This window comes from Strigops habroptila, chromosome 7, assembly GCF_004027225.2.
Source record: "Strigops habroptila isolate Jane chromosome 7, bStrHab1.2.pri, whole genome shotgun sequence".
NCBI classification, from domain to species: domain Eukaryota; kingdom Metazoa; phylum Chordata; class Aves; order Psittaciformes; family Psittacidae; genus Strigops; species Strigops habroptila.
Window position 1 is genome coordinate 10,204,808 of NC_044283.2, and position 27,975 is coordinate 10,232,782.

General features: G+C 37.9%; 1 protein-coding gene and 1 long non-coding RNA gene across 5 annotated transcripts in view; one reads left to right on the top strand and one right to left on the bottom strand.

Moving 5' to 3' along the window:
• The window catches only part of DOK7 (docking protein 7), a 64,205-nt gene extending 41,343 nt beyond the window's left edge, over positions 1-22,862 (top strand). For 3 of the 4 annotated variants that reach the window (XM_030491640.1, XM_030491641.2, XM_030491642.1), the window contains 5 exons: positions 5,898-5,940; positions 14,982-15,047; positions 16,106-16,177; positions 19,248-19,400; positions 21,057-22,862. In XM_030491640.1, coding sequence (XP_030347500.1) covers positions 5,898-5,940; positions 14,982-15,047; positions 16,106-16,177; positions 19,248-19,400; positions 21,057-21,193 — 471 coding nt within the window. In that variant the 3' untranslated portion in view covers positions 21,194-22,862. Of the gene's footprint in view, positions 1-5,897; positions 5,941-14,981; positions 15,048-16,089; positions 16,196-19,247; positions 19,401-21,056 lie in introns of those variants that run through there. The other variant, XM_030491643.1, reaches the window with a different exon arrangement.
• On the bottom strand, positions 427-27,975 carry LOC115610325. Its single transcript, XR_003992190.1, has 3 exons — positions 27,796-27,975; positions 14,682-14,733; positions 427-2,398 (listed from the first exon to the last, which is right to left on the bottom strand). It is a non-coding gene; the product is annotated as an uncharacterized LOC115610325 (long non-coding RNA).

A 27,975-nucleotide genomic window follows, 5' to 3' on the forward strand; every position in this document is an offset into this window, starting at 1 on the left:
CATGCAAATTAAGCAGCTGACCAACGTTGCAATCCATCCTCTCTGTTTATGAGTTCATTTTTATATGTGCTGAATAAAAATCCCACCGTGCAAATAGTTGCTTCTATTTCTGAGTATGAATTCCTCTTTCATAACAAGAAGAGCCACTTATTTATGTTAGGCCTTTCTTGTTCCAACCCGAGGACCAGACCAGAGCAAAATTTCATACATATGCTCAGACTAAAGCAAATGGCATTTAAAAATCATAGAATGATAGAAACGTTTGGGTTGAAAGGGACTTTTAAATGTCATCTAGTGCAACCCTCCTGCCACAGGCAGGGATATCTTCCACTAGATCAGATTGCTCAAGGCTCTGTCCAACCTGGCCTTGAACTTCCAGGGATGGGGCATCTACTGCCTCTCTGGGAAATCTCTTCCAGTGCCTCACCATCCTCATTGTAAAAGAAAAGAACATTTCTTATACTGAGTCAGAATCTCCCCTTTTTTAGTTTAAAACCATCACACCCCTTGTACTATTGCTACAGGCCCTGCTAAAAAGTCTGTTCCCATCTTTCTCATAGGCCCCTTTTAAGTGCTGAATGGCTGCAATAAGATCTCCCTGGAGTCTTCTCTTCTCCAGGCTGAACAAGCCCAACGCTCCCAGCCTGTCCTCAGAGAAGAGGTGTTCCGTTCCTCTGATCACTTTTGTGGTCCTCCTCTGGTCTCCTTCCAACAGGTCCATGTCTTTCCTGTACTGAGAACTCCAATTCTTATTAGGTTCGGAATAATGGAGCTATAAAAAGCTGCCAAACTTAGATGAGCTGAAAGAAAAGCTTTATTTCTAAAGATACACAAAGGGAATTACATCAGCTGTGACTGATGAGGTGTGTCTGAAATGTTGACAGTAATCAGCCAAATGGCATCTCATTCCTCTTGCCAGTGACGATGGAGCCCAGCTCAGCATTACAATCTACAGGAGCTGATCTACTTTTTCTTGGAAGTGTGGTTTCCTCCTTCTTAGGAGGAAAAATATGAAACAAAAGTTTTTGTTCTTTGAAAATACATGCTTTATCTGGAACAATTATCTATCAGTTCCTACCTTTAAAGCCAGTAATGGGAAGGATTAGACTTAAGATAATATTTTCTTTCTTTCTTTTCTGTCCATCTGACTCACAAGCTCCTGGCTCTTTCTCACACCGTGGAAGTAAGCTTACAAAGCAGTTGTAAGGCCTCTTCCCACTATGAATCTGGCAAAAATAGGAAATTGTGCTGTACAGTGTCTTTGATCCTTACTGTGGAGCTTATACTGGGACTTTGGGACTAATCTTGTGCCCAAAAACTTTAACTCCTGTTAGCAGCTGTGGAACAGGATTGGCTATGCAGTCCTTGGAAAGTGATTTGAGTATATAGAGAAAGGTAGGCATATTGCTTTTAATATCTCTTTATATGGGACAGTATTTGTTTCTGGTAATGTTCTAAATAGAGAACTGATCTGGTAAATCATATATTTCATGAAATGAATGAATTACATGAATGTAACTTTGAAATAAAATGAAACTTTAAAAGAAAAAAAAAAAGGAGAGAAGGAAAAAGACATACCAAATATACACAAAGGAAAAAGAAATCCCATTTTGATTGTGGAAAGGATTATGTACTATGGTGGTTGTTTCCGCACACAGAGATAAATGCCAAGGCTTAGGTTCTGTTTAGCTGTTTAGGGCAACAGAGCTAAACTATGAATAACGATCCAACATATCAAACTAGTGGGTTCTCCTAACATCTATCATTGAACCATACCTAAAATATTTGGAAGCAGAACATAAATGAATGTCATCTGGCAGCAGCCTGATCACTACCAGAGTTAAAATAGCCCTGGACATGTAGTTCATGATGTGTGATATACAAGAGGTACGTATCCATTTACTGTGGGTGTTGTAGTGATGAGGTTGTTTGAACTAACAACCATGTATCACATACTTCAGCACTCAGCTCTTGCATCACAGATAAAAGAATCTACATTAAAAGATATTTAACTTAATAGACGTTAACAATAGTAATATGAGATATGCAGGATTTAGGTGCTCACTTCGTTAGTTATTGTCAGAATATCATAGCAGGCATAACAAAAGCGTATTATTTGCATGAGGTCACTTACCCCTTTTCTTCTTTTGTGTAATCATATGGTAGGTTGAGATATCTATTATACTTAGCATTTGAAAACCATGCATTTACATTTGTACCTGATGCCATAATAATTTTAAAAGTTTCTCCTACAGACAAAAGCGTGTTTTGCCTGAGTTTTGTAGAATTTAAAAAGACAGCTTTTAAGTCTCTGATACCATTCTTTCTACTGAGGTACCTTAGTGGTAGCTGCTGTAAGTTGGTGAAGTCTCTGCCTTAGAGGATTGCAGCAGGAGGCCTGCAGAAATAATAGAATATGATACATTGAAATGGAAATGAAGACAACAATCTTGTAGACTGGAAAAGCCACTTTATAACAAAAGACTGTTTTTTTTGTTATTATCTGAGACTCAGATTTTTAATCACATCTGATTCTTTTCGTACTTGTTTTCTTTCACCCATTCCCTATAATTTCAATGATATTTTATCAGTTCCACATCTGATGTAATTTCACATATTTAACTTGTTTGCCTGTTTGCATTTTTGTCAAGTATAATCTAATCTTCCAATAATGATTTTTAAAGTACTTTTATTTGATGTTATGTCTAGCCTTTATAAATTTTCTTATCTGTTTTGTGCATTTTTATGAAAAACTTGTAGGAATTTATTTTGTAATAGCAACGTGTTCCAGGCATGAAATAAGACTCCATTTTTGAACAATCTGTACCTACATTAACAAAATTATAACTCTTTCATTTCCAGTTATTTCCATGTCATATAGTATGCACAGAAAAAAAGACAAATGACGGCTTGAATTCTCATTCACGGGACAGAATGTCCCACTGATTCATTTTAAGTTGCATTAAGTAGCACATCACCCAAAAAATATTTCTGCAACTGAAATGTTTTTAGCAGTTGGGCGTTGCTGACTTTTTAATCCTCATTCTTGCAGAACTGCTGTACTTGTGAAACACCGAGGGGAGGGCAAAACAGCAAAACTTGGTTTGCAAGTAAATCAAATAGTTAACTTGAATTCAGAGGGGGAGCTGAGCTGTTTAGCAAGCAGGAACTATTTTGCAAGTAGCAACTTCGCTATATGGTGAGAAGAAAACTAATCATAAAAATATTCAGTTTATTCTTTGTTTCTTGGTGCTATTGTTGCTCTTAACATCTGTGATGATGAAAGAGGACTTTTCTCTGAGAGATAATGTATAAATAAAGAACCAAAATGCTATTCTTTCTTCAGGAAACTTTCAATCTCCTTTCAGTTTGTCAGCTTTCTATCCTTTATTTCTATACAAGTCTTTGCCATAATTTAGGATATTGTGATGTGTTAATGCATTTATGGAAAGAAAGTTAAAAATATTTTTCCAGCTTGTTATCTAGTTTTGTGCATCAGGCCCATGCCCTGAATGACAGCAGGGCTGTGCAGACTAATGAATCTAGAGGCAAAGGTGAGAAAGATAAAGATAATATTTTCCCTTTGAAAAACAATTTTCGATTGACTTTCTGAACTAAGAAAGAAACAGTTCCCCCCCAACCCCACGAGTTACTCCGCCAAAGAAAAGCTTTGTTTTTAAAGGCAAAAAAGTAACCAGAATGTTGTGGGATCCTTTCTTATTAGCAAGATTTGATTTTCATGCATTTCAACACTGCAGTCTGCTCCTTCCTATTCCATTAAGTAAGCTAGCAGCTGCTACCTTCATAAGCTGCTATAGATCCACAGACATAATCAAAGGCAGGGAAATAGTTTTTAGTGTTCTATATTAGTAACCCCCTAATATGTTACCGGTGACAGCAAAAAAAAAAAGCATTTTTCAAGTCTGCTATAAATAACAAAAAAAAGGTATCAAAATTCTATTGTAATGGAAAAACATTTTTAGCTAAATATGCAGAATTCTGTTAATAATATACTCTAATGTCCTCTATCTGTGCAGATACTTCTGCATATTCCCCAAATAAAAGCAGCGACTTCTGTGGCGGCACACAGTAACTATAGAAACAAATAACATCCACTATGGTTAAATTAATAAAATGCTCTTTTTTAAAATGCTGTGGGATGTTTTTTCTCTTTCCAAAATGAAATCTTGGCCGTGATTCTGACTTCCTCACCCTCTCTTCCACTTTGACTCTAAACAGTTGCTCAAATTCAATGTTTCGTATATTAAAATACGCAGTTAACATAAAAGCTCAAGTAAATACTGAAACTGTAGATTCCATGTTTGCAATAGGATCAGGCAGAATCTTGTTTGTTGTGTGTTTTTCCGTTATTGAAAGATGTTCTGTGTTGCAGATTTCAAAACTGTGTTTAAAAAAAGAAACAACCTTACCCCTCCCCAGTTAATCCAAGTAAGCTCTTTTAATGAATATTTTATTGGCTGAAACAGAATCAGTGTAATCTTTTCTAATCTTTTTTTCTGGTATATTCCAAGGTGCATCAAAACCAAAGAAAGCCTTTCCACTTTAACTGAAGCTGAATCTAGTTGCTAACTGACAGTTTTTTGTGATGATCACATGTCAGGAGCTTTACATCTTAAAACATTTGTCTTAAGAAAATGTGCAGGAATTAGTATGGCTTGAAATTCTGCATGCATAATAAATAAATAATCTATTTTGTTTGCTATTGAGAAATTTTGGGAAGTCAATGCAGTGCCTGTATAGGGGGAAGATATATGTAATGTATACGTAAAGTTTTATGTGTGTCTGAAAAGCCACCACTTTGTAAGAAAGCAAAGGAACCTAAGAGTTATCACAGGTCACAAGTCTGTGTATTTAGGTGAAGAAAATTGCTGTCAGGCGTCAACATGAAATGTACTTTGATTGCTCTGGAATTAAGCAGTGTTATTGCTCAGCTCCAACAGGTATATAATATTTTTCGCTTCAAAGCCCAGAAGACACATTTATTTGTCAAAGAGAATGAATCATGATGATGAACTCTTCTCACCCAGATTGCAGAAGTAGAAGAGATCTCTTTGTCAGAGTGGTAGATATCTTTGGCAGAGCAGACTGACCTCACAGCCTACCTTGATGTTGCCATGCAGGAGCAGCCTTGATACCATCTGGAGATGAGAGTGCTAGAGTATCCTCCAGATCAGCTTTGAATGAGATAGATAGCATAGCTGGGGAGAAACCTGGTCTGCAAGCATGTTTTGGAACTTACTCTGAAGTGTGAATGGACACTGGTACTCTGTGTCTGACCGCTTTGATGTGCCCTTAGCTGCCATTGTATAACCATGGTACAAACAATGTGAAACATCTGAGATGGCAAAAAGCTTTTCTACAAAAAGACCTTCATGACGCGGGTAGGATTTGTAGGCAGCCTGAAGTCAGTTTAATCTCTATGTTGGTTTTTATGGAGCTGGCTTGGAAGTACACCAGAATTCAGTCTGCCTACAGCACCTACCATTTTAAGCAATATAGGCATGGCCTTAATATACACCTGTTAACCCTGTTATTCCAACTTGATATTGTCTCCTCAGAATATGAGATTTTCTTACTTTTTACTGTTTAATTCAGAACTGATTCAATAGTGCTAAGCTTCACCATGACTGCTGCAGTTTTTGCAATGCATCCAAAGCCAAGTTAGTTAGCCTTTGCTAAGGTACACGAAGGTTTAGTAATTTGTACATGTTTTGAACACCTTCAGGTCCGAGCAGCTTTTTGTCTGTTCTGGATTTTAAACCCACTTGTTAAGCTTTTGTGATGGTGAAGTGATTTCTCTGCCATTCTTCCTATATTTCTTGAAGTTTCCGTTTCTTGAGAAGATTTTTCATTCTAAAATTTTCTGTTTTCTTTAGGGAACAGCAGTATTACAGTCTGGAGTCTTACCAGCTACACCAGGTAGGAGCCATTTAGTTATTTGTTTTGTTAAAGAATAATGTTTAAGTCTCAAATTGTGATGAGAGAAACAGAAGATTTATGGAAGCAGAACTAAAGACTATACTGAGAGGCATCCCGGTTGTGGTTGGTTTTGCTGCCACAATTCATGACTGACAATTTTGAAATACATTGTAATCTGTAGTAATCTTTGTTTCAAAGATTAATATAATTATTTTTCCCTTCCTTTTGTAATCTAAAGAGATTCAAAGTTGTTTAGTGCTTTTTCTACTTACATAGTCCAAGAATGTCAAGAAAATGTTTTTCTTAGGCTATATTAGCACCAAGAGGAAACTTGATTTAAATGTTCAGTGTGTATACACAGTTTTCTAAGTAACACAAACTCACAGGAATAGATCCTTACCAGACGCAACATGGAGATGCCTCTCTCATGCCGGTAGAACTACCGATTGATTAACCAACAAAATCAGTAAAGGAAGAAAGCTGAGTGTCTGGCCTGGAAATATTAGTTAGGAAAAGGTAACACACTGACCACCTTTGTAATTTGTGTATCAGTAGAATGTGTTGGTCATCTGGAGTCCTCTGTCTAATGTTGCCAAACTGGTCTGGCACTTTTTGTATCATAATTTTACTTTAAAGATAACATTTCATTAAAAATTTGGTTTTTTTACTGTCTCTGTCTTAGTCCTTGGAGAGATCTGAGCAAAGAAGTTGTTTAGTATCTTAAATGTTTTTATATTCCTTAAACTGCTTACTTGATAATTCATCAGATCTGTTAAATTTCTCAAGTTGCCTGCTTCAAATAGACATGGAACAGCTCTTTGTGCTTGGATTTCTTTATTGCTTTTAAAAACCTTGGCAAACGTGAAGAAGTAAAGCTGGTTGATACTTGTGCGAACAAATCCATTGAGATACCTTGGATCAGGAGGTGTCTCTGGAGAAGGTTATAAGTAACTCTATTACTTTGTGTGTCTCAGAAGCATTTAGCAGATCTTGTTCCTAGTTATTTCATTTGAGTCAGTGGAATTACTCTTGATTTATAGAGGTGTAAGTAGAAGCACAAATTGGATCATTAACTCTAATTTTATCTTTCCTTCTGGTACTCAGGTTTCTGTTCCTCTAATCAACCCAAGGCAACCAGAGCACTTATGATTAAAGTGTGTGTAAATACAGGGGATCTTGGGTCTATAGCTGCGTGTAATGGGCACAATATTATTTCTACATTAAATTCAGTGGCAAATTAATTGTGGATTCAAATAATATCTGACAAAAACTTAATCTCAGGCTATTCATGCAGATGAAAAAGCTGTTTTGATAAAACCTATCATTAAGCAAATTGAAAATGTAGAAATTCAGGACAGATTTTAAGATCAATGGAAAGGGAAGATACAGGATTGAAGAAATTCAAGTGGGTGGGTTTTAATGTCTGGTACACTGGGAAAATATTATTTAAGAAAGGAACTGAATACTTGCCTTAGGTAAATGCAGCATCTAAAGCCAGTGACTAATGTTTTTCGCTATGTTTGTGGGGTTTTCATCTCCCAAATGTGCTCATATACCTATAGAACTTCATTCTTCAATACTACACTATTTTTTCAGAACACAAACCCATGTTTTCTCTGCCTCCTCATATTTTTATTATCCTTAGACATTTCATTTTAAAGTATTGTCTTTTGTATATGTGAATGTTTCAAGTATAATTGAACTTGGCTTTGCAAAGCTTTCAAAATAATATTGTAGCCTTTGAATGTTTTGCTTTCACCACCTTTAATCCAAACCACTAACTGAAGGCCCCTGGGTGCAGTTAGGTTTGACTAAAGGAACAGCATCAAAACGTCTCTATGTTTCTATATTATTATCTTTAGTCCATTCTTGAGGAAACATAAGCACGTACTAATTTGAAGTAACTACATTCGAGTTGAGCATGTACGTGGCAAGATATCACTACTGTCATGAATGATTGTACAATGACCCAATACACAATTACAATATTTCCTAGTGTAGCAGTCCACTTAGTCATAAACATATTTCTTTTTTATCACAGAAAATAAGGTATTGCATTTTCATTCAAATACACGGTATGAATGCAAGCTCACTTCTTCATTGCTGTAAGTGCCTACATGTTCTGCACAATGTTTTTATCTCGAATGCCTCAGTTCTGTAGCAAGAAATGGAGATAAAGAGTCAGGATCAATTGATTAAATATTTTTCAGTTTGTTGGTAGTGAATGTGGGTGATGATATTCTATTTCTACTGTTAGTTACATATGCTGAGCAATAGACTCAGCAACTTCAGAGAAATGTGTCTGCTTCTAATGGCAGGCTGAAAAGTGTTCATAAACGCAGCAACAATTCTGAATTGTATTACTAGATGGAAAAAAAAACAAGTTGTGGTGAATCATTTAGTTCTGGTTAAAATAATTTGGTTGCCTTTGTTATAAATAACTTTGTAAAGATTGATTAGAAAGAGAGACTGAATTAGATTGCTTGCACTTGTAGGAGGAAAGTATTCCCACTGTTATAGCTTTGTACTACAGATCAAGGTAATGGATTCTTTGGGGTTTTATGATGTGGGAATGCCTGCTCTTAAGTATAATAGACTGCATTTATGGTTATTATGGACCTTAAAATACCATGACAAGATAGAGTTTCAAAACTGTTATTCAGATTTCCTGATTTCTGAGACTGCTGGATTCTGGAGGCACCTAGGTTTAGTACATTTGGTCTAAGAAGTTCTCATGGGACGTCCACAGAGTTTCTCATGAATGCTTAAGATATTCTGTAGCATGATCTACTGGATGCAGTTTCAGAGATATGCAAGTAGGTCCTTTACTCACAAGTTGCTTATGTGTTTTGAATTAAGGGATCATGAATGAGATGTACATTCAGTGTTGAGAGGTGCAGCCAAAAGAGAGCACATTCCTCCACAGAATCATGAGCTTTTCATTATCTTTCTGGTACTATAAATCACAGTACTATAGGAAAAAACAGGCTGAAGGGGTTGTCTAGCTCAAGCCTCTGACCTGAGCTTTGGATATACTTTTGTATGTATGTCTGACAGGTGTTTGTGTAGCATGTTCTGCAATAAGAATCCTTAATCCGCTTTAAATCATCCAAAGTCCTTTGCTATTCTCACATTTAGAATGTATTTCCTAACAGTTGTGGTGTTTCTCCCTGTGATTTAGGTCTGTTATTTAAATCTTGTGCTCTTTTCTAGTTCATTGCAACAGCTTAGATAGGAACCTCCAGCTCTTTTCATGGCAGGGGGGTTGGAACTAGGTGATCTTAAGGTCCTTTCCAACCTTAACTCTTCTATGATTATGTCTTCATGCTCTCCTTCAAAATATTTGGATTTTCTCCACTGACTAGAACTCTGTTACAGCTCTCCTGTTTTATGAAGGACGTTTAGGCCATGAGGTTATTTTGTGAGAGGGGAAAAATGCAACTATTTCTGTCCTTAGTTGCCAGCCGTTCCAAGTGAACTGAACTATCTGAATCCCAAGACTCCTATTTGGAGAAGCTAAGTTGAGAGCTGGAATGGACACTTAGGTTTGCTTAGGGACATTGCAATCCATGGAGAAGGCATTTCATGCCGGCTCTATGCACCATATGTGAGAACCTTTTGTCCCTTCCTGTTAGATACAGGGAAGCTGATTGCCTAGGCATTCGCAGAATCCAGACCCAACCTATGGCATTTCAACACTCAGATTAAACTTCTATAGTAGGAGGTCTGATCTCCCTTTACTTTTGTGGTGCAGGCTCTGGCTGGATGGGAAAATAAGTTAACAAATGTCCTCTCATGGAAGCAGCATACTTTAATATTGTTAAATTTTGTGCCTCTTAAATTCTTGTTTTTTCTATTTTTTTTTCTTGTCTGTACAGTTCCATTTTTCCATATTCCAGAGGAGCAAATTCATTAGGATTGCAACAGACACACTTGCTATCTGACAGCCCCTTAGCTTGTAATACCAAACCTATACAATCATAGAATCCTATAATGATTTGTCTTGGAAGGGATCTTAAAAGTCATCCTGTTCCAACCCCCTGCCATGGGCAGGGACACCTTCCGCCAGAGCAGGTTGCTCCAAGCCCTGTCCAACCTGACCTTGAACACTGCCAGGGATGGGGCAGGCACAGCTTCTCTGGGCACCCTGTGCCAGCGCCTCAGCATCCTCACAGGGAAGAGCTTCTCCCTTATATCTAATATAAATCTCTCCTCTTTCAGTTTAACGCCATTACCCCTTAACCTATCACTACATGCCCTTGGATGCCCTTGCTGAAATGTCAACTGAATGCTGATTATGAACATTGTATCTCTATTAAATTTTTCTTAGGTAGATAGGGAGTCAAGGTAGGGAGATATAAAATTAAGTATGTAACAGGTGACGGGTGCTGAAAATGAACTCAGCTGCCTGACAGCTTAGCTTTTATGATGGAAAAATAAGGTTTCTTTCATGCATTTAAAAAATTTTTATTGTGAACCTAGGCAGCCTGATACTTCTATTCCGTGCTTAGGAGTAAGCTTTCAAGGAATTACTTGAGAGCAGTGAGAAAGAAGAATCTGGGCCATACTGTGGTTGCTGTTGCTTAGGTTGAAAAGAATTTATAATTCGTATTTTTCTTTCAGGAAATGTGTTGTCAGCTCTTCAGATGTAGGAATATAAAGTATACTATGATTGAGCCAGGAAAGGACTATGTGCTGAACAGTGTCCATCATAAATATGTCATGTGTCATAGGTCTGAACACTGTAATAGAAAAGCATTATTATAATGAGAAACTGACTACCAAAACCCTGCTATAATATGGCATGTTCTTTCTTGATTGTGCTTTATTTTATAAGTGCACTCAAAATAATTCCGTAGGGAAATTAAAATAGGAGCTCAGAAAAGGGAAGTTGATGAAAATACGTATTGCATTTACAAGTTAAACCTTGGCCTTAGTGGTTACCTGAATTACTAGGGGCCCAACAGGAGGGGAGGGGGGAAAAGTCACTGTGGTGAAACCATATGCTAGTGAATAATCCAAATGCTGCTGCTTCATTCTCTGGGCTGAGTACATCCAGCAGGTTCCTGTTCCCTGTAATAGGGTGGTAGATGGTGATAAGTCCATGCCACAGTGACCATGCCACAGGACTAGAAGTCCTATTTTTCCTGTGTTCCTGATTTGCTTTCCCTTCCCTTCTCTGACACTGAAATCTCAGGAAATTACATATACCAGCCTTTTAGAACACAAAGGTGAGGAACTTTATTTGCAAACATAGTGATTATTTCAGTTTTGGTTTGGTTTGTTTTTTTTCTATGAAGGAAACATATTATGTGACTTTCATTCTTGGCCAATGCAGATCCCGAGCTTCAGATGCATCAAAATTTTTGGAGTAAATGTATGTAAAGCATCTTTGAAGGTATATTTTTCAAATAACAGACACCGAGTTTCCTGGTACAGGAAAATGATAATGATTCTACTTTAACACTTCTGTATTTTTAAGGATGGGAGGCTGGGCTGGAGTGGCCCTACAGCATGAGAAAATGACTAACAGCCAGAGGTAGTTAGATCCTCTGAGATTGTTCTGGACACACTAAACAGGCATCTTTGTAGAGCGATATTTGAACAGTGAGTGTGCTTGAACGTATTTCTAATTTTGAGTGATTGTACTACTTCTGAAGCCGGCTGTTACAGAGACAGGAGGCATTTCTGAATATGCTGAAATCTGTAGAGCAAGTAAGCATTTTTAAGCATCCGCTTCAGCATTTATGTCTTGCAGATAATGCCATTTGTATAGAAGAAAATATATAAAATCACTTTGAAAACTGAAGCGTAAACAAACTTAGGGAGTTTTTACAGGGCAATTATACAACACCAGGAAGTCTTTTACTACATTTACATGAAAATACCTCTGTACTTGCAATATTTCTCCCATCAATCAGTAGCTCTAGCCTTTGGGTGCTCTTTTAAGCAAGGTATCTGCTTTGAAAGGAGGAGATGGAAATGTTGGTTGGCTGAGTGGATCAAAGTACTTCATAATAAATTTAATTCAACAATAATTTATTGTAGAACATAGTGTTTTCTTCTGTCCTGACTCTTTGTCAGCAAATTTAATAGCCCAGACCTGCAGAGTTTGTGATCTACTCTGTGAAGTCCAAGTAGAGGCTGGGCAGTAAGAAGTAAAGGCAATGTAGTGTTGCATGTGTCTGCTCACTGGCCATGTAACAATAGGTGACTGTATTTGAAAGTGTAAACTGTCGTGGCTCAGTTTGTAATATTCCAGCTTCCTTCTTGTTTGTTAAGTTTTTTCATAGCTCTTTCTTGTAGCATATGTGCTGTAAGCTGTGCTTATTTTTGATGAGTGGGCATAAAGAAATAACTAAGAAGTTAGAAAAATGTTTCAAATAGTGCTTGTCCTCATTGAGCTACATCAGACATTTGAGTCTAATCATATGTAAGAATGCAAAATATTCTGCAGCTTATTTTCACTTTGTCACATTTTGAATATCGTCTTCCTCTTACACATCGAGGAAAGTAGGACAGAAATAACTCTCTTGATGAGCTACTCAGTTTTAACAAAGACTTGAGCGAGTCAGCCACACAGAACTGGATGGCAGGGGAAACTGAAAGAAATTATTCTTAACAATCCCTTGTAAGATGAAAAGAATGGTGGAAAGGAGCATCTGTCTCTTGCTGGATGCTTTATATGTTCTAAAATCTATCTTGCTAACTTGCTTTTTCCATTTCTGCAAGTTTTATCCTAGAATTCATAAATGAGAAGTGACCTGGTTTGTATGGTAGCTGTAAACATGAAAGAAGAAAATATCTAGGTTGATCTTGGTTGGCATGTGTTTATATGACACAATTCAAAGCTTCAAAAAAATTCCATGAGAGATTTGACTATGTAAATATTTTTTAGTTGCCAGATTTGAAAATGAGGAAAATGCAACAGGTCAAATCCTGAGTCATTAACATAGTTCTTTTAAATGAGCTCCAAATGGGGAAACTTCAACTTGACTATAAATGGATTTGGAATATCTTACTGTTTTAAATCTCCTTTCCTGTCCTGTGTACTTTACACAAATCCTAAAAATGTTTCTTAAAAAGTCACATTTCCTCTGGAATGATTTCTGCTGAGTTACATTAAGCTTTTGAGGAAGAAAAAACCCCACAAAACACCCCACACTAGTGCTGTGATGAAGCTGCAATTAGCATAAAGCTGCAGTCTTTCTTCAAGTAAGGTAAGGCTTTCAGCTGCATAAAGTGTATTCTGTTATTCCTAATAATGCAGAGACAGGGTGCTATGAAGTAAGAAAAAGGAAAATCTGTTACAGTGAAAATATAAGTAAATCAGCCAGTTCAGGTCTGTCCTATTTTTGCATTTGTTTTTATCAGCAGTCAGTTTTTAGTGATGAACTACTCACCATACTATGTGATGGTTCTACAGTCTGATCCCATTTGTTACAATATAAAATCAGTTTCTTGGCATGGTATGCTTGAAAATTGGTTGTGTAGCCTTGGATTGCCTTATATATGCTTTTTTTATGTGTACGCAAAGACTACAAACCAAAGATTTTAGTTCAGTTGTGTACTTCGAAATAGGTGTTTATTATTTTTCTTTAATTCATTGTCCTTGGTGAAACAATCTGTGTGTTTTATTTAGGTTTATTTCATAAAAGATTAGTAATAATTTTATAAGCTTGTAAATTATTAGATTTAAGGGGAAAAAAGTATGAATTTATACTTTATATGGTGGAAAAAATTCAGAAATTGACATTTTCTTTAGCTTCCTAGGCCATGCAATTTTCTTAGGTATTTGAGACTGCTACTTCTCTTATAGAATTTCTTCATGTTGCATAAGAATTATGGCAATTTTTGGACACTATTTTAGAAACAATTTGCAGAGAAGCATCTCACGTGCTCAGAGACTATTCATCAGTTTAGAAGAGAGTGTTAATTTTATACCTGATCCCCAACACCCAGCAGCATATGGCACAGCTGCCCTGTCACCAGTGGCAGGGTTACTCATACTCACAGACTCCTACCTTATTTCTGTTAAGTACCACTTACTTGCACAAGAAGTTCCCTCAAAATTGTTACTGTGAGGAAGTAAATGTCACTCACCTTGATTAAGGTGCCCACAGTGATAACAGTAGAGGGAAGACATTCGTGGCTGGATAGGGGTATTGCTAACCGACAAGTATAATGCTGGTTACTTTCTGCTTAAGTAAAGAAAAGATGGTGCATATGCAGACAAACTACACTAGATGTGTACCACTCTGTAGGCTTCTGAGTCACTAGCTCTTGTTTCGTCAAACTTCTGTATCTCCTACTATACCTGGGACAGCTTCCTGCTGATCTGAATAGGGCTGGGGAAAGAAGACTTACTCTGCCATCTCAAAGGAGACTGACATGCCCCCAGTACAGCTTTCCTGGCTGTAACACTTGGAATGGTATTTCACAAGAACCAGCTATGGCCTGGAGTCAAACCCCATGGAAGCAAGATCCTTTGCCTTCCCTTCATCCTCCCCCGGTTCATGCAGGTCTAAAACTAGACACTGGACTGCTGAAGTGTGATATAGTCCTTCCCATTAACTTTATTAGGTTTTGAATCCAGTGTGACAAGATTTTAGTGAACATTTTAAACTTTGTAGCTGCCAAAGCTATGCTATGGATTGGAAAGGCAACTCCCTACCCAGCTTTCATTGCTATTTTACTTCTCAGTTGAAGACAAAGATCTCTGTGAGTAAGGCAGTACTCACCAAAACCAGGAAAGCCAATATCCTGAAGTTTTATAGATGGTATCCTTTCTTTCTAAAGAAAGAAAACAACAAAATCAGATTATAATGTCACAATCTCAGGATAAAGAATTTAGGAAAAAAAAATTGCTGAAGTGAATCATAGAATCATAGAATAGGGTTGGAAGACCAATGACTTGTAGATCTTATTGAAATTTTTCTTGATGTTTCAGAAACACCTGCTAAAAATGATGATGTGCAGCAGATTCCTAATAATAGCATCAAGTATTTAGATTTAATGTGAATATCTCTCTCTGAAAACAGGTGGTGCTTCTGTCATGGCAGCTTCTGGGTCTTTGAAAGTGCATAGAGGGCACAGTCTCCAAGCTGGTAAGTATGAGTGGTTATGAAGTATGTGTGTGCATGTAAATTTAAGCTAAATTAAACTTAAATTATTTTAAACTTCAGAAAATGTTAAAGGTAACGTGTGACTTGATTCCCTATTGTAAGACTTGCATATTTCTTTGGGTTTTTTGCTTTGCAGGGTTTTTGTTAGAAAGGCATTGACAGATGGGATAAGTTTAGAAGAGGCAGTGACAGATGAGAAAAGTGTCAGAGCATAGACAGTAATCTTATTCACAGCAGTTAAATGCTGCCAGCACTTTAACAAAGGACACCCACCAGCAAAATCTCACCTCAGGCCATGAGAAATCCTGTACCCTAGCAATGACATGGTGGGAAAAAAAACCCACCACATTTAAAGATACTTCTTTGTGACAGTGGAGAAAAACCCAACACCAGCAGATAAATTTATGAGTGGTTATAATTCAAAATTAATCCAAATATGTTCATTCCGTGGATGTAGCATTTTTGCTTGCCTTGTTTGAACTTGGGTGGAGGCTGAGATCTTGAGAGAACCATGGGCACCTTTTTTCAGCTTAGTGCTCTGGAAGGACTGATGGTGTTGTGCAACCTGGCCTCTTGCAAAGTGCTTCTTTGCACTTCGAAAGCAAAGTTACCTTTGGAAGGGCTAGTTTAATCATTTTCTACAGAGCTTTGTCAGAAATCAAGAAGTTATCCATCATGCTGGAGGTGGAATTTTAACAAGAGTCTTCCAGATGCTCCTGAGATCACCCACTCACTTCTCCCTGATTCACGCGTTCAAGACAGCTTTGCTCCCAAATTGATGCACAGCAAAACACACTGTTGACTTCAGTGGCCTTCAGTGTGAATACCTGTAAAAATGTCCTAATGTTTCTTTCCTTGTGTTACACTCGTGAGAAAATGCTGACATCACCACTACAGAAAAGTCAACACTAGCCACTGTTCATACTTTCTAAGATTATTCAGATTAGAAGGTTACAAGTCAAAACTTAGAAAATCATACGCTTGTTTACATCTTGCAAATTCCTAAATCCAAAATGATTGACAGTGTTCCTGTATTCTAGGTCCTAAAGGTGGCTATGAGATGCTAACACTTCCTTCAGAACCTGGAACTCCTACTAGCCTTGAGGAACCTGGTGAGTACAGATCTTTGCAGCCAGTTGCACCAGGGGACACTAGTATCTCCTGTTGCTTTTTCCTTTCCCTTTTTTGTTATGATGTCTTCTAAATGTTTATTTTTGAAGTGTTGCCCTTTGAATATGTCAGCTTTACAGGCATGCTCACACAGGCACGCACACGCATACTAATCTCGGGGCTGTGTTTCGGCATTGGCTTTCTTTCTGCCTTATTTATTGAACATTTCTGAGAATGGTGTCTGCAAAGGGTAGAAAATATGAATAACTAACAGTTGCTGAAAGAAAGGCTAAATCACCAGTTTCAAAACTAATTTACTTCTTCCCTCCCATATTATACTATCTTTTCCCTCTCATTTCAGTGCCACTGCATTTTCTTTTTTCACTCTTCTCCTGTTACTTGCTTAACTATCTTTTTTATTTCCTATCTTCCCACCTTTCTTTTTAAGCAATTGTGATATTCTACCAATTCTTTCAGAATGTTGTAAACATGCACTTGGTCTGTTTTTCTCTCAAATTCTTCTTCCATAATGATCTCAAATACTGGTCCTCTGATCCCTCTTGTAAGCATCTTCTACCTCTGTCCACCCAGAACAGTGCCAAAAACACTGTCTTTGTCCATGGGTCTCTGCATGCCTTGTTTTCTTAGTAGGAGCTTTTGACTGTCTTGTGCTTTTCAAATAAACCTTTGTCTTCAAACAAATATAAGCCAGGTTTTTTGTGTCTAATGTGTTTTGGTGGGGTTTGGGTTTTTTTGGGTTTTTTGTGTTTTGGAGGTTTTTTTTTGGTGAGTTTTCTTTTTTTTTTTTTTTTTTTTTGTTGAAGGAAGAAATGAAAATCCAAGTATTTCTATGTTCACAAAGAAAGCACATTTTCTATTAAGACAGTACTAACTAAACAACAGAAGACTTTTCCTTTCCTTCCATTCCAGTTTGCCCAACTTTGTTCTTGATTTGTTGTTTTTGGTGGTTGGTGGTTTTTTTTTTTTGTTTGTTTGCTTGTTTTCCTTTGAGAAGAATATTTGACTGTTACCAGCAGTTTCTTTGTTCTGTGTGTTTCTTGTGCTTTTCTTGCACAAAGCTCTACCAATTAATATCTTATTCTGCATGTGTGTTTTTTTAGTTCTCAGGAAAATCACTTGGCTTGTCTGCATCAGGTATGGCATCCAACTTCCTGAAACCTTTCAACTATTTAGCTCTATAGAGAAGTTTGCTAGCTTTCATGCTAGCTAGCATTGAGGACACTTCACTTAACTCCTGCAACGTCACAGCATATAGAAAGACTTCAAAAATTACCTTTTCCTTCATGACTGTTCATGACTCTGTATCAGTCCTTAAGATTGTTATTTGCTTACAAGTTTAACTATTTGGGATGCAGGTTTTCAATGCTATGGTTCTGCTGAATCTCTTTTGGCACAGTCAGGCCAAATTCCTTTGAAATACATTAGATAGAATAATTGAGAACATTTTCTGAGAATTATGTTTGATGACAATACAGAAATTTCTTCTGTGTTGTCTTTTTTCCCCTTTTTTTCCCCCCCTTTTCATTTTGTTCTTAACATCTGGCTTTGGAAAAACAACTTGAAGTCTGACTGTCAGAAAAATGATTGGTTACTTCATGGATGTTCCTATGTTTTCATTATGAAAATCTGTCAGAATATTTGCCAACTTTCTGGTGCTTTTAAAATTTCGGGCTGCATAATAGACTCCTTTGATTTAAATAGCTTAAGTCTGGAGAGATTCCATTATCCTGGAAACTGCTGTAGCATCTGACAGCTTTTCCTGTTGCCCAATCTTGTATGAGCTATCTCTGCTATTCATAATACAGTCCAAGAAGAAGAAAAAATTCCCTTTAATGGTTATTCACATCTGCTGTTGGTTGGATATAAGAAGGCATTTTTTCCTGTGCTGAAAATGATACCATTTTTCCTTTTGACTCCTCTGCCCCAAATTGACTTAACAGCAGAAAGTATTTTAAGGTTAAGAACTTTAATTGGACTGGATGGGCAGGTGATTAAGAGCCTGCTGAGTAGGACAATGAGACTGCAACTCAAAACCTTGCCCAAGCCCAGAAGAAATACAGGTTTGTATTTGGGTCTCCTGTAGCCCAGGTAATTCTGGGAAGTCCCTCCGTATTCATGGATTGAAAAACTATATGTAAGTGCCTGATACCAGGAGGGACTGAAAGCTGGAATGCCTGGTTGGCCAGTGAATGGAGCATTAACCTTGTACCTTCTCTCTTAGTTTCACGTCTGATGAGATCAGAATAATTAAAAGAAGGGCTAGAAGAGGTCTTAAGAATTCATCCAGTAGACAAAAAAGTTGCATTTAAGTCAGAATCACTTTATAGAGACCTGTTTCCTGTAGGTGTTAATCTATTTCTGTTTTTAAATTTCTAGAAATACTTCAGCCTCTGTGGGATTTCCTCTAGCGTTCTTATGATCTTTACTGCTAGAAAGGTTTTCCCACTGTCTAATCTACCTTTTTCATGCAATTAAAGTCTTCTATTACTTGGTCTGTCTCCACTTGACATCATTCCTACCTTTTTCAGCTCAGTATAGGGGATCTGTCAATGTTGTCTCCTCAAGCCTGCCTTTCCCTTCCTTGAAACAGTTCTTCAGTCCCTGTTTTCAGAGCTTCTGAACTTCTGTTTCTGAAGCTGTTTCTGAACTTCTGATTTTGGTTGCTCTCTTGCAGATGATATAATAGGTCACATCCTTCCAGAAGAGATTGCTTCATATAAGGCTTTACTAACCTGAGTTAGAGTTGAAAGCCTTGGGAGGTAGTGTTGCATACACTGCTTCTGTAGTGTTTGCTTCCTGTCACAACATAATGAGACCCCTGTCTGTGGTCTTCTGTATAGATCCTGACTTGATCAGTCTCTCAGGATCTTTTCTGTAGAAACCTTAGTCTTCTATGTGTCCCATCTATGACTGAGGAATGCACTGTTTGGCAAGCTGAGTTGTTGCTGCTAAATGATTGCTTTCAGAACATTTGATGGAATAGTGTATTTTTATGAAATAGATCATTGGTCATTGCAAACAATGTCTATAGTAACATGTTACTTATTTTAGAAGGGGCGGTAGGTTATTCAGCTGATGTCCCTACATCAGATCGACCCCACAGCGAGGCAGCCACCTATGTTAATATTCCCGTCAGCCCTACTTCCAAAAAACAGCTTCATTACATGGAACTGGAACTTCAAGAACATAGCACAAGCATAAGAGGTAAGGAAGTCTATAATACTATATAAACAGCAAAGGATGCAGTAATGCAGAATGTGTAGGGTATGAGGAATCTGAATTTCTCATCTACCCACAGGCTCTTGCTAACAGAGGAGTTGAACCCTGGTATGTTTGTGAGGCAGTTCTTGTAACTGCCAACTCTTTTGGAAAAGTTTTTTAAGTTATGAGGTTCTATAAGACGATGTATCCCTCTGACAGATGCATTGTATATGCACTCCTTCTAAAGTGAAAATTTCTGTGTCTGTGCAGTTTGACAGACAGTAATTTGCTTCGTGTTCTCAAGATTTTCATTGCACATATTAGAACTACACTTAATTTTTTTTCTTGATTGGCTTCAGAAACAGGGCTGTGGGTGTAGGTGTACAGGGCTTGCTCCTGAAGATACTGCCTCTGGAGCCATGCAGCAACTGCTTAAGAATAGAACACAGTGTTCTTCTATCTGCTCTCCATGAGGATGTGCGAAAGTGCTACAGAGGAGCAGTCAGCCCCAGTATTTTTTTATTATTATTATTTTTTATCGATTTGTCTGTATCTAGGTATTTTAGTTCTAATGCTTAACTTGGACAATTAGCACATAAACGCAATCCAGCTACTATGTGTTGTCATTTAGAGATGCATTACTCCTTCCAGAAAGCCCCCAGTCAGGATCTGGCATTTGCTTGCTTACCTTTGATATTGATGAGTTTTCTACGTACAGTTTTCAGTAATTGAGATTTTAATTTTTATGCTTGTAATTTCAGCAATTTTATTAGCTTTTAAATGCAACACTTTTCCTTTTTTTTTTTTTAATGCTTACATGGCTTTAGTTAAGTTATTCTAAGCTTTTCCCAGAATTTAGTGCAGTTCTCTGTACAACATCCTGTTGAGATGTAAAAGTCATGATTTATCTTTGTTTTAAAGACAGAGAACCAAAGCATTAAGAATGAAGAGATGAATTCCATAAACTGACATAAACTTTCCTAAATGACAACTACTCTCTTAAGCTCAACTTTGAAGATGTCTTTAATGACCATAGATACTTTATTTTTTCATACTAAAGTTTTTCCAGCTTCTGGAGTTGTATGTCTGAGCCTATACAGAACATTTGTGTGTTTTACTCCTGAACAGACTAAGCAGCTTTTATCTCCCTTATTGCCAGTTATCGAACTAAATTGTCATTCTGCCTGAGGTTGAAGATGGTTGATCTGGTAAACATTCACAGAGTGCCTAATCCAGACAAAGAAGAATCCTTGTCAGCTGCCCTACCAAAGGTGTTTTCTTTTCTAATACTAGGAGTTCATTTACTGACAAGTAGCCTGCTGATGAAGCCTCCCAGAATTGGAAGAGCTGACTTAAATTTTGGCCTCTACTGAGAGGAGTAGGGGTGGAGATTCAAACCTGGGGCAGAAATACAAGTGGTTCATTTGCTTATTTGAAGAAAACCAGATAGCTAAACTATGCAGATAACAAATCTATTGAGTTTGGGGTTGTTAGTTGTGGTTATCATCTTACTTCCTTTATAGAACTTGCCTTAAGACCAGACCAAGATGATCTAGGAAATCCGAGGAATAAGTGTTTCAATACCTTACCCTTGGGTCAGTTCTACCCAGGAATATGTGAGGGGTATTGTGTTTTAGAGGTTTTCATTTGGTATTTCAGGGAGTGGATCATCCCGATATGCACAGATTGACATTGCAGCCACTGAGACAGCCCACAAGGTGGGAACACAGCATGCTCAGTGCCGGGAGGAACGCTTGCAGGAGCTAGAACAGAAGAAGAAAGGGGCTCAGCAGTGACCTGTCTAGGAAAGGACTTTTTGCTCACCCTAAATTGGTATTAATTTATCTTCCAAAAGATTCACATTTATTGTAAAAAATAGTTGTACAAAATGCTGCCATTGCTCATCGCATTTATACCAGATTCATTCCAATATCTTGATTCCTAATTGGAAAGCTGGTAGCATGAAGCGGGTGTGCGGTCTTTCTTTCTATTTTAATTTGGTTGTAAAGTCCAGATTTTTTTTTTTCCATATGCAATGACAGATGTAAATTACCTTTTTCTATAATTCTAAATCCTGGAGTACCTGGAACCAATTCCAGTGTTCATTAAATGGTGGCATTTTCTTTAAAACTAAAGAACTTGAATGTGTGCAGATAAGGGAACGTGAGTGTGTGTGTGATAAGTGTACACATATGTTTTCATGTGTGCATATGTATGTATGTAAGCACACATTACTGATAAAATATATGTATATATCTGAGTGTATAAAATATGTAAAACCTCTATTAATATATTAATGGACTCTTACAAAAGCAAGAAAATTCAGTGCCTGATTTTTTGCAGGCACAGTTTTGTTCAATTTATATGCTTATTTATGGACATGCTTAACTTTACCTATGGTAATTCAGTTTTATACCTCACCAAGAGTTCTGCAGCATTGGCTAAAATTGCTCACATTTAAAAGCTGCTGAGTCAGGGATGCATATATGTATGCATACAGACAACAGCACACACAAACAAGTTATTTAATTTAATTATGTTTATAAACCAAAGTAATGTGAAGGGACATTTTGTGTGCTTCTGTTCTTAAAAACACTGTGTCAAAACATAGGCTTTGACTTCATAGTTGCTGAGTACCTATAATTCTAGGCAATTTTCCTGGAGTTGAACATGTGTATCACTTTGAAAATCAGGTCTCATGTTTCTCACACAGAATATCTCAAAATGAAGGTACTCAAAAGAAACATTCACTTTGGAAAACAGAGTCCTTTATCTGTACTTCTGAAACTGTCTCTAATGTAAACCATCATCAAAAGCAAATCATCCACCTTGAATCTGAAACTTCTACTGAATACTTCTCTGCTGTCCTTAAATAGCATAATATCGGTTCTGTGCAAGAGGATCGTGTCTTCAGAGATGCTACAGAACTGAGGCACAGCAGGATGTTATGTTGTAATATAGATTTATCCACAAGTCTGTGACATCTTGCTTTTGTACAGTGAAATTGTATGATTAAAAACTTGACTTAATTTTTGTGTTGCGTTGTCTCCGTAATTCTTGTGTTCTATGTACTTGCCCTGATACAAAATGTTATTTAAAATAAATGTTATGGCAGAGACACTAGACTAACAAGGCAGTGTACTTATGAAGAAAACAAAATTTTGGCCTGCGATAACATATCAGCTTTGGCTTCCAGAAGTTATGGGGTATCTTGGGTATTATGACTTTTTGACTGTGTCCTCTTAAGATACAATACCACAGCCCAATTTTGGTTTTGAGATATGCATTGTAATTTACATAGGTGAGTTTTGTGCCAGTGGGGGTTTCAGTAAATGACTTAGAATGAAAGGTGGCTGTTTGTTTTTGAGGCAGAATTTAACCTAGAAATTTATTTGAATGTAACCTTAGTAGTAATGTAAAATACCAGAAATCTCCCAAAGAAATAAAAATGTTTTCCAGAGTTGACAATTGCCATTGTCATCTGTCCTGTGATAAGATGTACGTTCTGTTTATAAGCCTAGCACTTATGATATTCCCAGTTTAAAAGATTTTTTTGATTTGGCAAATGGACAGTGGTGATCTGCTTTGTAAAGACATATTCAGTACAACTGGAATGCCCTGGACTTAGAGCTCTTTGGGACCAGGTTTATCTAACTGGACTGCTATGCAATTAAGGATCCTCCACTGGAGGACTTGCAGGGTTAAATCTCTTTCTATTTAATATTTAAAATGAATTTAATATTTAAAATGAACATTGCTTGCCAGATGCACTGAAATGCACCATTTTCCATTGTGGTACATAATGAAGCTGCAATATTTCTACTGTAAAAATCTATTTACCAGGAAAATATGTTACCCAGGTTCTCTACAAAGGCCGCCTTTCCTGTACGTTGCTCAGAGTTATACTGAATCCTGGACTTGCAGCAAGGGTAAAGATTTGACACAACAGTAAAAGTCACCAGATTGCTGCTGGCCTTATAGGAGGAGTCACACTTTGAAAAACATGTTTTTTCAGGTTGAACAGGGCTGTGAATCTGTGCATGCATATGGTTGTCTGTGCACATGTATTTGTGTATGTCACAGTAACTTCAGCTAGGATTAGCTAGATGGGTGGATATAAATTTGTACTTATAGCCTTTTTAGTGTCAACATAATTATCATAATGTCAACATAATTTTTTCTCTTTTTTTACTTCACTTGAATAGAACAAATAGAACAGGTGACTTTCACTTACTTTTTAAATTCACTTCATATTCTCATGCACTAAATTGTATTTAGGAGGCTGAAGCAGGCGGCCAAATCTTACTGTTGCATCGGTCAAAAACAGGCTGATTGTTGGTTTTGTGGTATCTTGGAGGCCTCCCTGTCAAGTTATAGGCTTGATATTTCTTTTGAAGAAACTAAAATTTTCTCATTTGAACAACAGGAACACACAGCAATGGAAAACTTTTCTAAATAAACAAAATAATGTGCCTCCAACTTCCAGCAGCAAACTGGGGAAAATGGAATTCAAACTATAATCCTATGAGCAGGATTATGTAACTTCCAGGGGTTAATTCAAGTACTGTTTTTAATGCACAAATAATTACAGGTTTATTTCCACGCCTTGCAAAAAACTTGTGCGTAAGTAGTCTAAAATACAGTTTGTGATTGCTATAGGATGATTCCATATTCAGAGATCTGCAAAAAAACCCCAAAAGATCTCCCCCAGTTTTGGAGATAAATGTGTCTTGTAACTTCTGCTCATAAACACAGAGGCTTTGCTCATTTTTAATTTAGCATTCTACCAGTCAGATCTCTTCCTGCCCTTGAGGAACTAATCACCAGAAGAACAAAACAGTGTGAGGTGGCTAATACTTCTGTAAGATGTTCTTGAAGTACTTTAACATGGCAGAAGTGCCAGTTTGGGGACGGTGCTCTCAGAGATAAGAAAACATGCTGTCAGCAAGTGCAGTGTTTGGGCATAACCACTAGTGTGATGTGTATGTACCTCTTTCTGATAGTCCTACTCAATAGGTTACTGCCAAATGTTACCACTACTTCACTGTGTTTTATGGTGTTGTTCGTAAGCTGTTATGGGACATTTTTATGTGCAAGTATTTGGGTGATGGAATTTCTCCAAGTTAACATGTGCTGCAGGATGGAGGGCTGGAGTTTGGAGGCATTTAATTGCCCAACAATATGAATATTTGTCTGGGTTTTAATAGCACTCTGGCACCTAATGGTGGAAAATGCCAGTAGGTGTCTTTAGGCATCTAAATGTATGCAAAAATCTGCCCCAAGAGCTGTTTTTAGCAAATGACTTGGAAAAATTCCTCATTTTCCCCTCCACTGTAAAAAAAAAAAAAAAAAAAAAAAAGGATGTTAATTAGTGTAGCTTGGAAAACTATATTTGAATTTGAATTACAAGTGATTACGTTTTTTATGACATGCTGAAACATGCACCCTTTGGTAAGTACCTTTTCTAGTTTGTCTAGAATAACACACATACTGTTGCTAAAATGACCACAGGAATAAGACACACAATGAGTTACTAGCCACTCATTTCTATTAAAATTATGCATTTTTGGTCAGATAAAAGTGCCGTTATGTTTTTATGTCACCTTTTGTCTGGGAAGATCCTTGGCTCTCATTCAGCCAGTCATACAAATGTTATTTTTGCAATCTAGATTGAAAAGAAATCTTAATTTAACATCATACAGCAACAAGAACAGCAGAGTAAGGATGGGTGAATTAGAAGTTAATAAATTTGTAAGGGGTAGCTCTGCAAACGTGTCTTTTAGCATAGCTGAATTCAGCGCTGGTGAGACCTCACCTCGAGTACTGTCTGCAGCTCTGGGCCCCACAGTTTGAGAAGGGCATGAAGGTCCTTGAACGTGTCCAGAGGGCAGCAAAGCTGGAGACAGGGCTGGAAGACATGTCCTGTGAGGAGCGGCTGAGGGCCTGGGTTTGTCTGGTTTAGAGAGGAGGCTGATGGGTGAACTATTGGTCTCTACAGCTTCCTGAGGAGGGGAAGTGGAGAGAGAGGTGCTGATCTCTTTTCCCTCTGGTCCAGGGGCAGGATGGCTGGGAATGGCTCAAAGCTGCATCAGGGGAGTTTAGACTGGACTTTCAGAAGCATTTCTTTACTGAGAGAGTGATCAAACCCTGGAGGAGGCTTCCTAGAGAGGTGGTTGATGCCCCGAGCCTGTCAGTGTTTAAAAGGCATTTGAACAATGCCCCTAATATGCTGTAACTTTTGGTCAGCCCTAAGGTGTTCAGGAAGTCGGACTAGCTCACTGTTAGTGGTCCCTTCCAACTGAAGATACTCTAAAGATTACAGGCTTCAGGGTAGCCTCACTCTGAGGCCCAGGACAATGATGACCAGTTGGTTACAGATTAGAAACAACTCTCCTATGGACTTTTCTTTGAAAGGCTGGAATGTAAGTGAGAGAAAAATACAGAATAATTCACATCCTAGATTCTGATACGGTAAAGAGCTTTATAAGACACTGGACAGGTTTAGGGAAGTGTGGCTGTCAAGTAAACTTTGAGTTTAGTAAAAACTTTAGGGTGAATGAAAGTTAACTTTAAAACTTGCTTTCAAACATTTGTCTGCATCAGAGCATCTAGAAATAATTCAAATTTATTATCCCACTGTGTACACAGAGGCGTATGTAACATCACCTTTTTACTGAAATAATAAGTGTCAACTTATTTGAGGAATGTGCAGTGGGGGGGTGGGATCAGAAAGCAGATTTAGCATGACAGTAATTTGTCTCTACATTACATTATACTGTTGTGAAATCCCTAAAAAAAAAATAATTAAAAAAAGCCCTAGCATCTGCTATTGTATAAGTTAAATTTTACTCGTCTGTGGGCTGAGCTGGGAATTTATGGATAGTTCCTATACAGAAAATAGAGCAGATTGCATGCTCGGGAAGGAACCTGGCCTTTGATTACCAAAGTTTTATTATGTAATTATAATATATACGTCACTTATTATATATATTATGCTCAGATTTGTCACACATCCATGTCTCTGCTACACTTAGAAGATGCATGCCATGGCCTGCCTTTGGCCGCTGTAACAGTTTGTCCTTTTACTACTACTGTCAGCAGTACTGGACACATTGGGAAGAGCAGGAGAAATTTATATTGGGAATTTGATGGAGGAGTAGGTAGGTGTCAGCAGAGAGCTGGAAAGCAACAGCTGTCCTTTGCTGTTGTACTGACAGAAGGGCAGCAGCAGGGTGGCAGGAGAGTATATGAGTCTGTAAGATGTAGTTTGTGCCAGAGCTGGAGGCCTTCTGGCTGGTGTGTTGCTTCTTGTACAAGCTGTGGTTGTAGCAACGAAGTGAAGTTTCCTGGAGCAGGCTGAGGTTGCAGTTGTGCCCTTGGTTAAAAAGATGTGCTGGCACTGTCTCTACCAGGAATGGGGTGGAAAATGTGTGATGGTTAAATGCTGGTTAGTACGTATGTTGGGTGAGGGATGGTGGGAGCTGGGCCCTGCTACGAAACAGAGCGCACCCTAACTTGGCATGAAGGTGTACCTAATTCTGTGTTCAGCTATACAGTGTTAGTTATAACAGCTGGGACATTTCCTAGAGATCAATCAGGAACTGATTTTAGGTGAATTTTTGCCACCTCTGAGCTTCTTACGGTGAATGCATGATGCTGATGACCATATGTGACAGTCCCAGGTGGGCTGCATTGGACCTTTGCTGACACAGGATACTCTTTTCCAGTGCCAAGCCCTCCTTTACACCCATAACATCCGACATGTTTAGACCCTCTCATTGCTGTCCACTGGTTGGGCAACAGTTGAGCTGCAAGTGAGAGCCTTCAGGTGGCCACATCTTCAGTCTGGACTGTGCCAGGGCCCCTGCTTGCTGATACAGCACAGGCTTCTGACTGTCCTATTTGGTTACACTGGTTGGTTGTTTTTTTCTTTGAAAAATTCTAGCATGGCTGTTTATACAGTTGGCAATAAAATGAGAAGGAAAACAATTCCTAAGAGCATCTCTGGAAAATCATGTTCTTATCCTGAATTAAGAACAAATAATGAATGAAAACTTTGGTTTGCAGTTCTGCAGAGGTCATTCCTCTGCAGGGGAGTGAGGGTCAGTTTGCAGAAGCCCTGCAACAATCGATCAGTGGTAAGGGTTTAGAAGCACCAGCAAACTGAGGCTGATGCAAGCATTGTCTAATTGTGTATCCCATATAGATCGTGGTTATTAGCTGCTTGAAGAAGGGCTTAGAGAAGGGTAACTTGAGTGTTCCAGGCTGCATTTACCTGTGTGGAAGGTATCCAGACTGTTGGGATGTGTTTTTTGCATAAGAATCTGTGTCAGTTTGGTGCAGATTAGGAAAAATGTATAAACTGAAAAATTTCTAAGAAAAATAGAGAGGAACTTACTGCATTTTCCACTGTCAGGGGTCTGCTGTTGAACTGAAATGCGCAGTAATCCCCGGTTCCTAAGATCTTGCCATGGAAGTCTCTCCTTTGGAGATGTCACTTTTTGCACACAGTTCTTCTCACTCCCATTTTGCTTTCTTCGACTTCGAAATGAAACAAATACTTGATTATCAGTGGCCA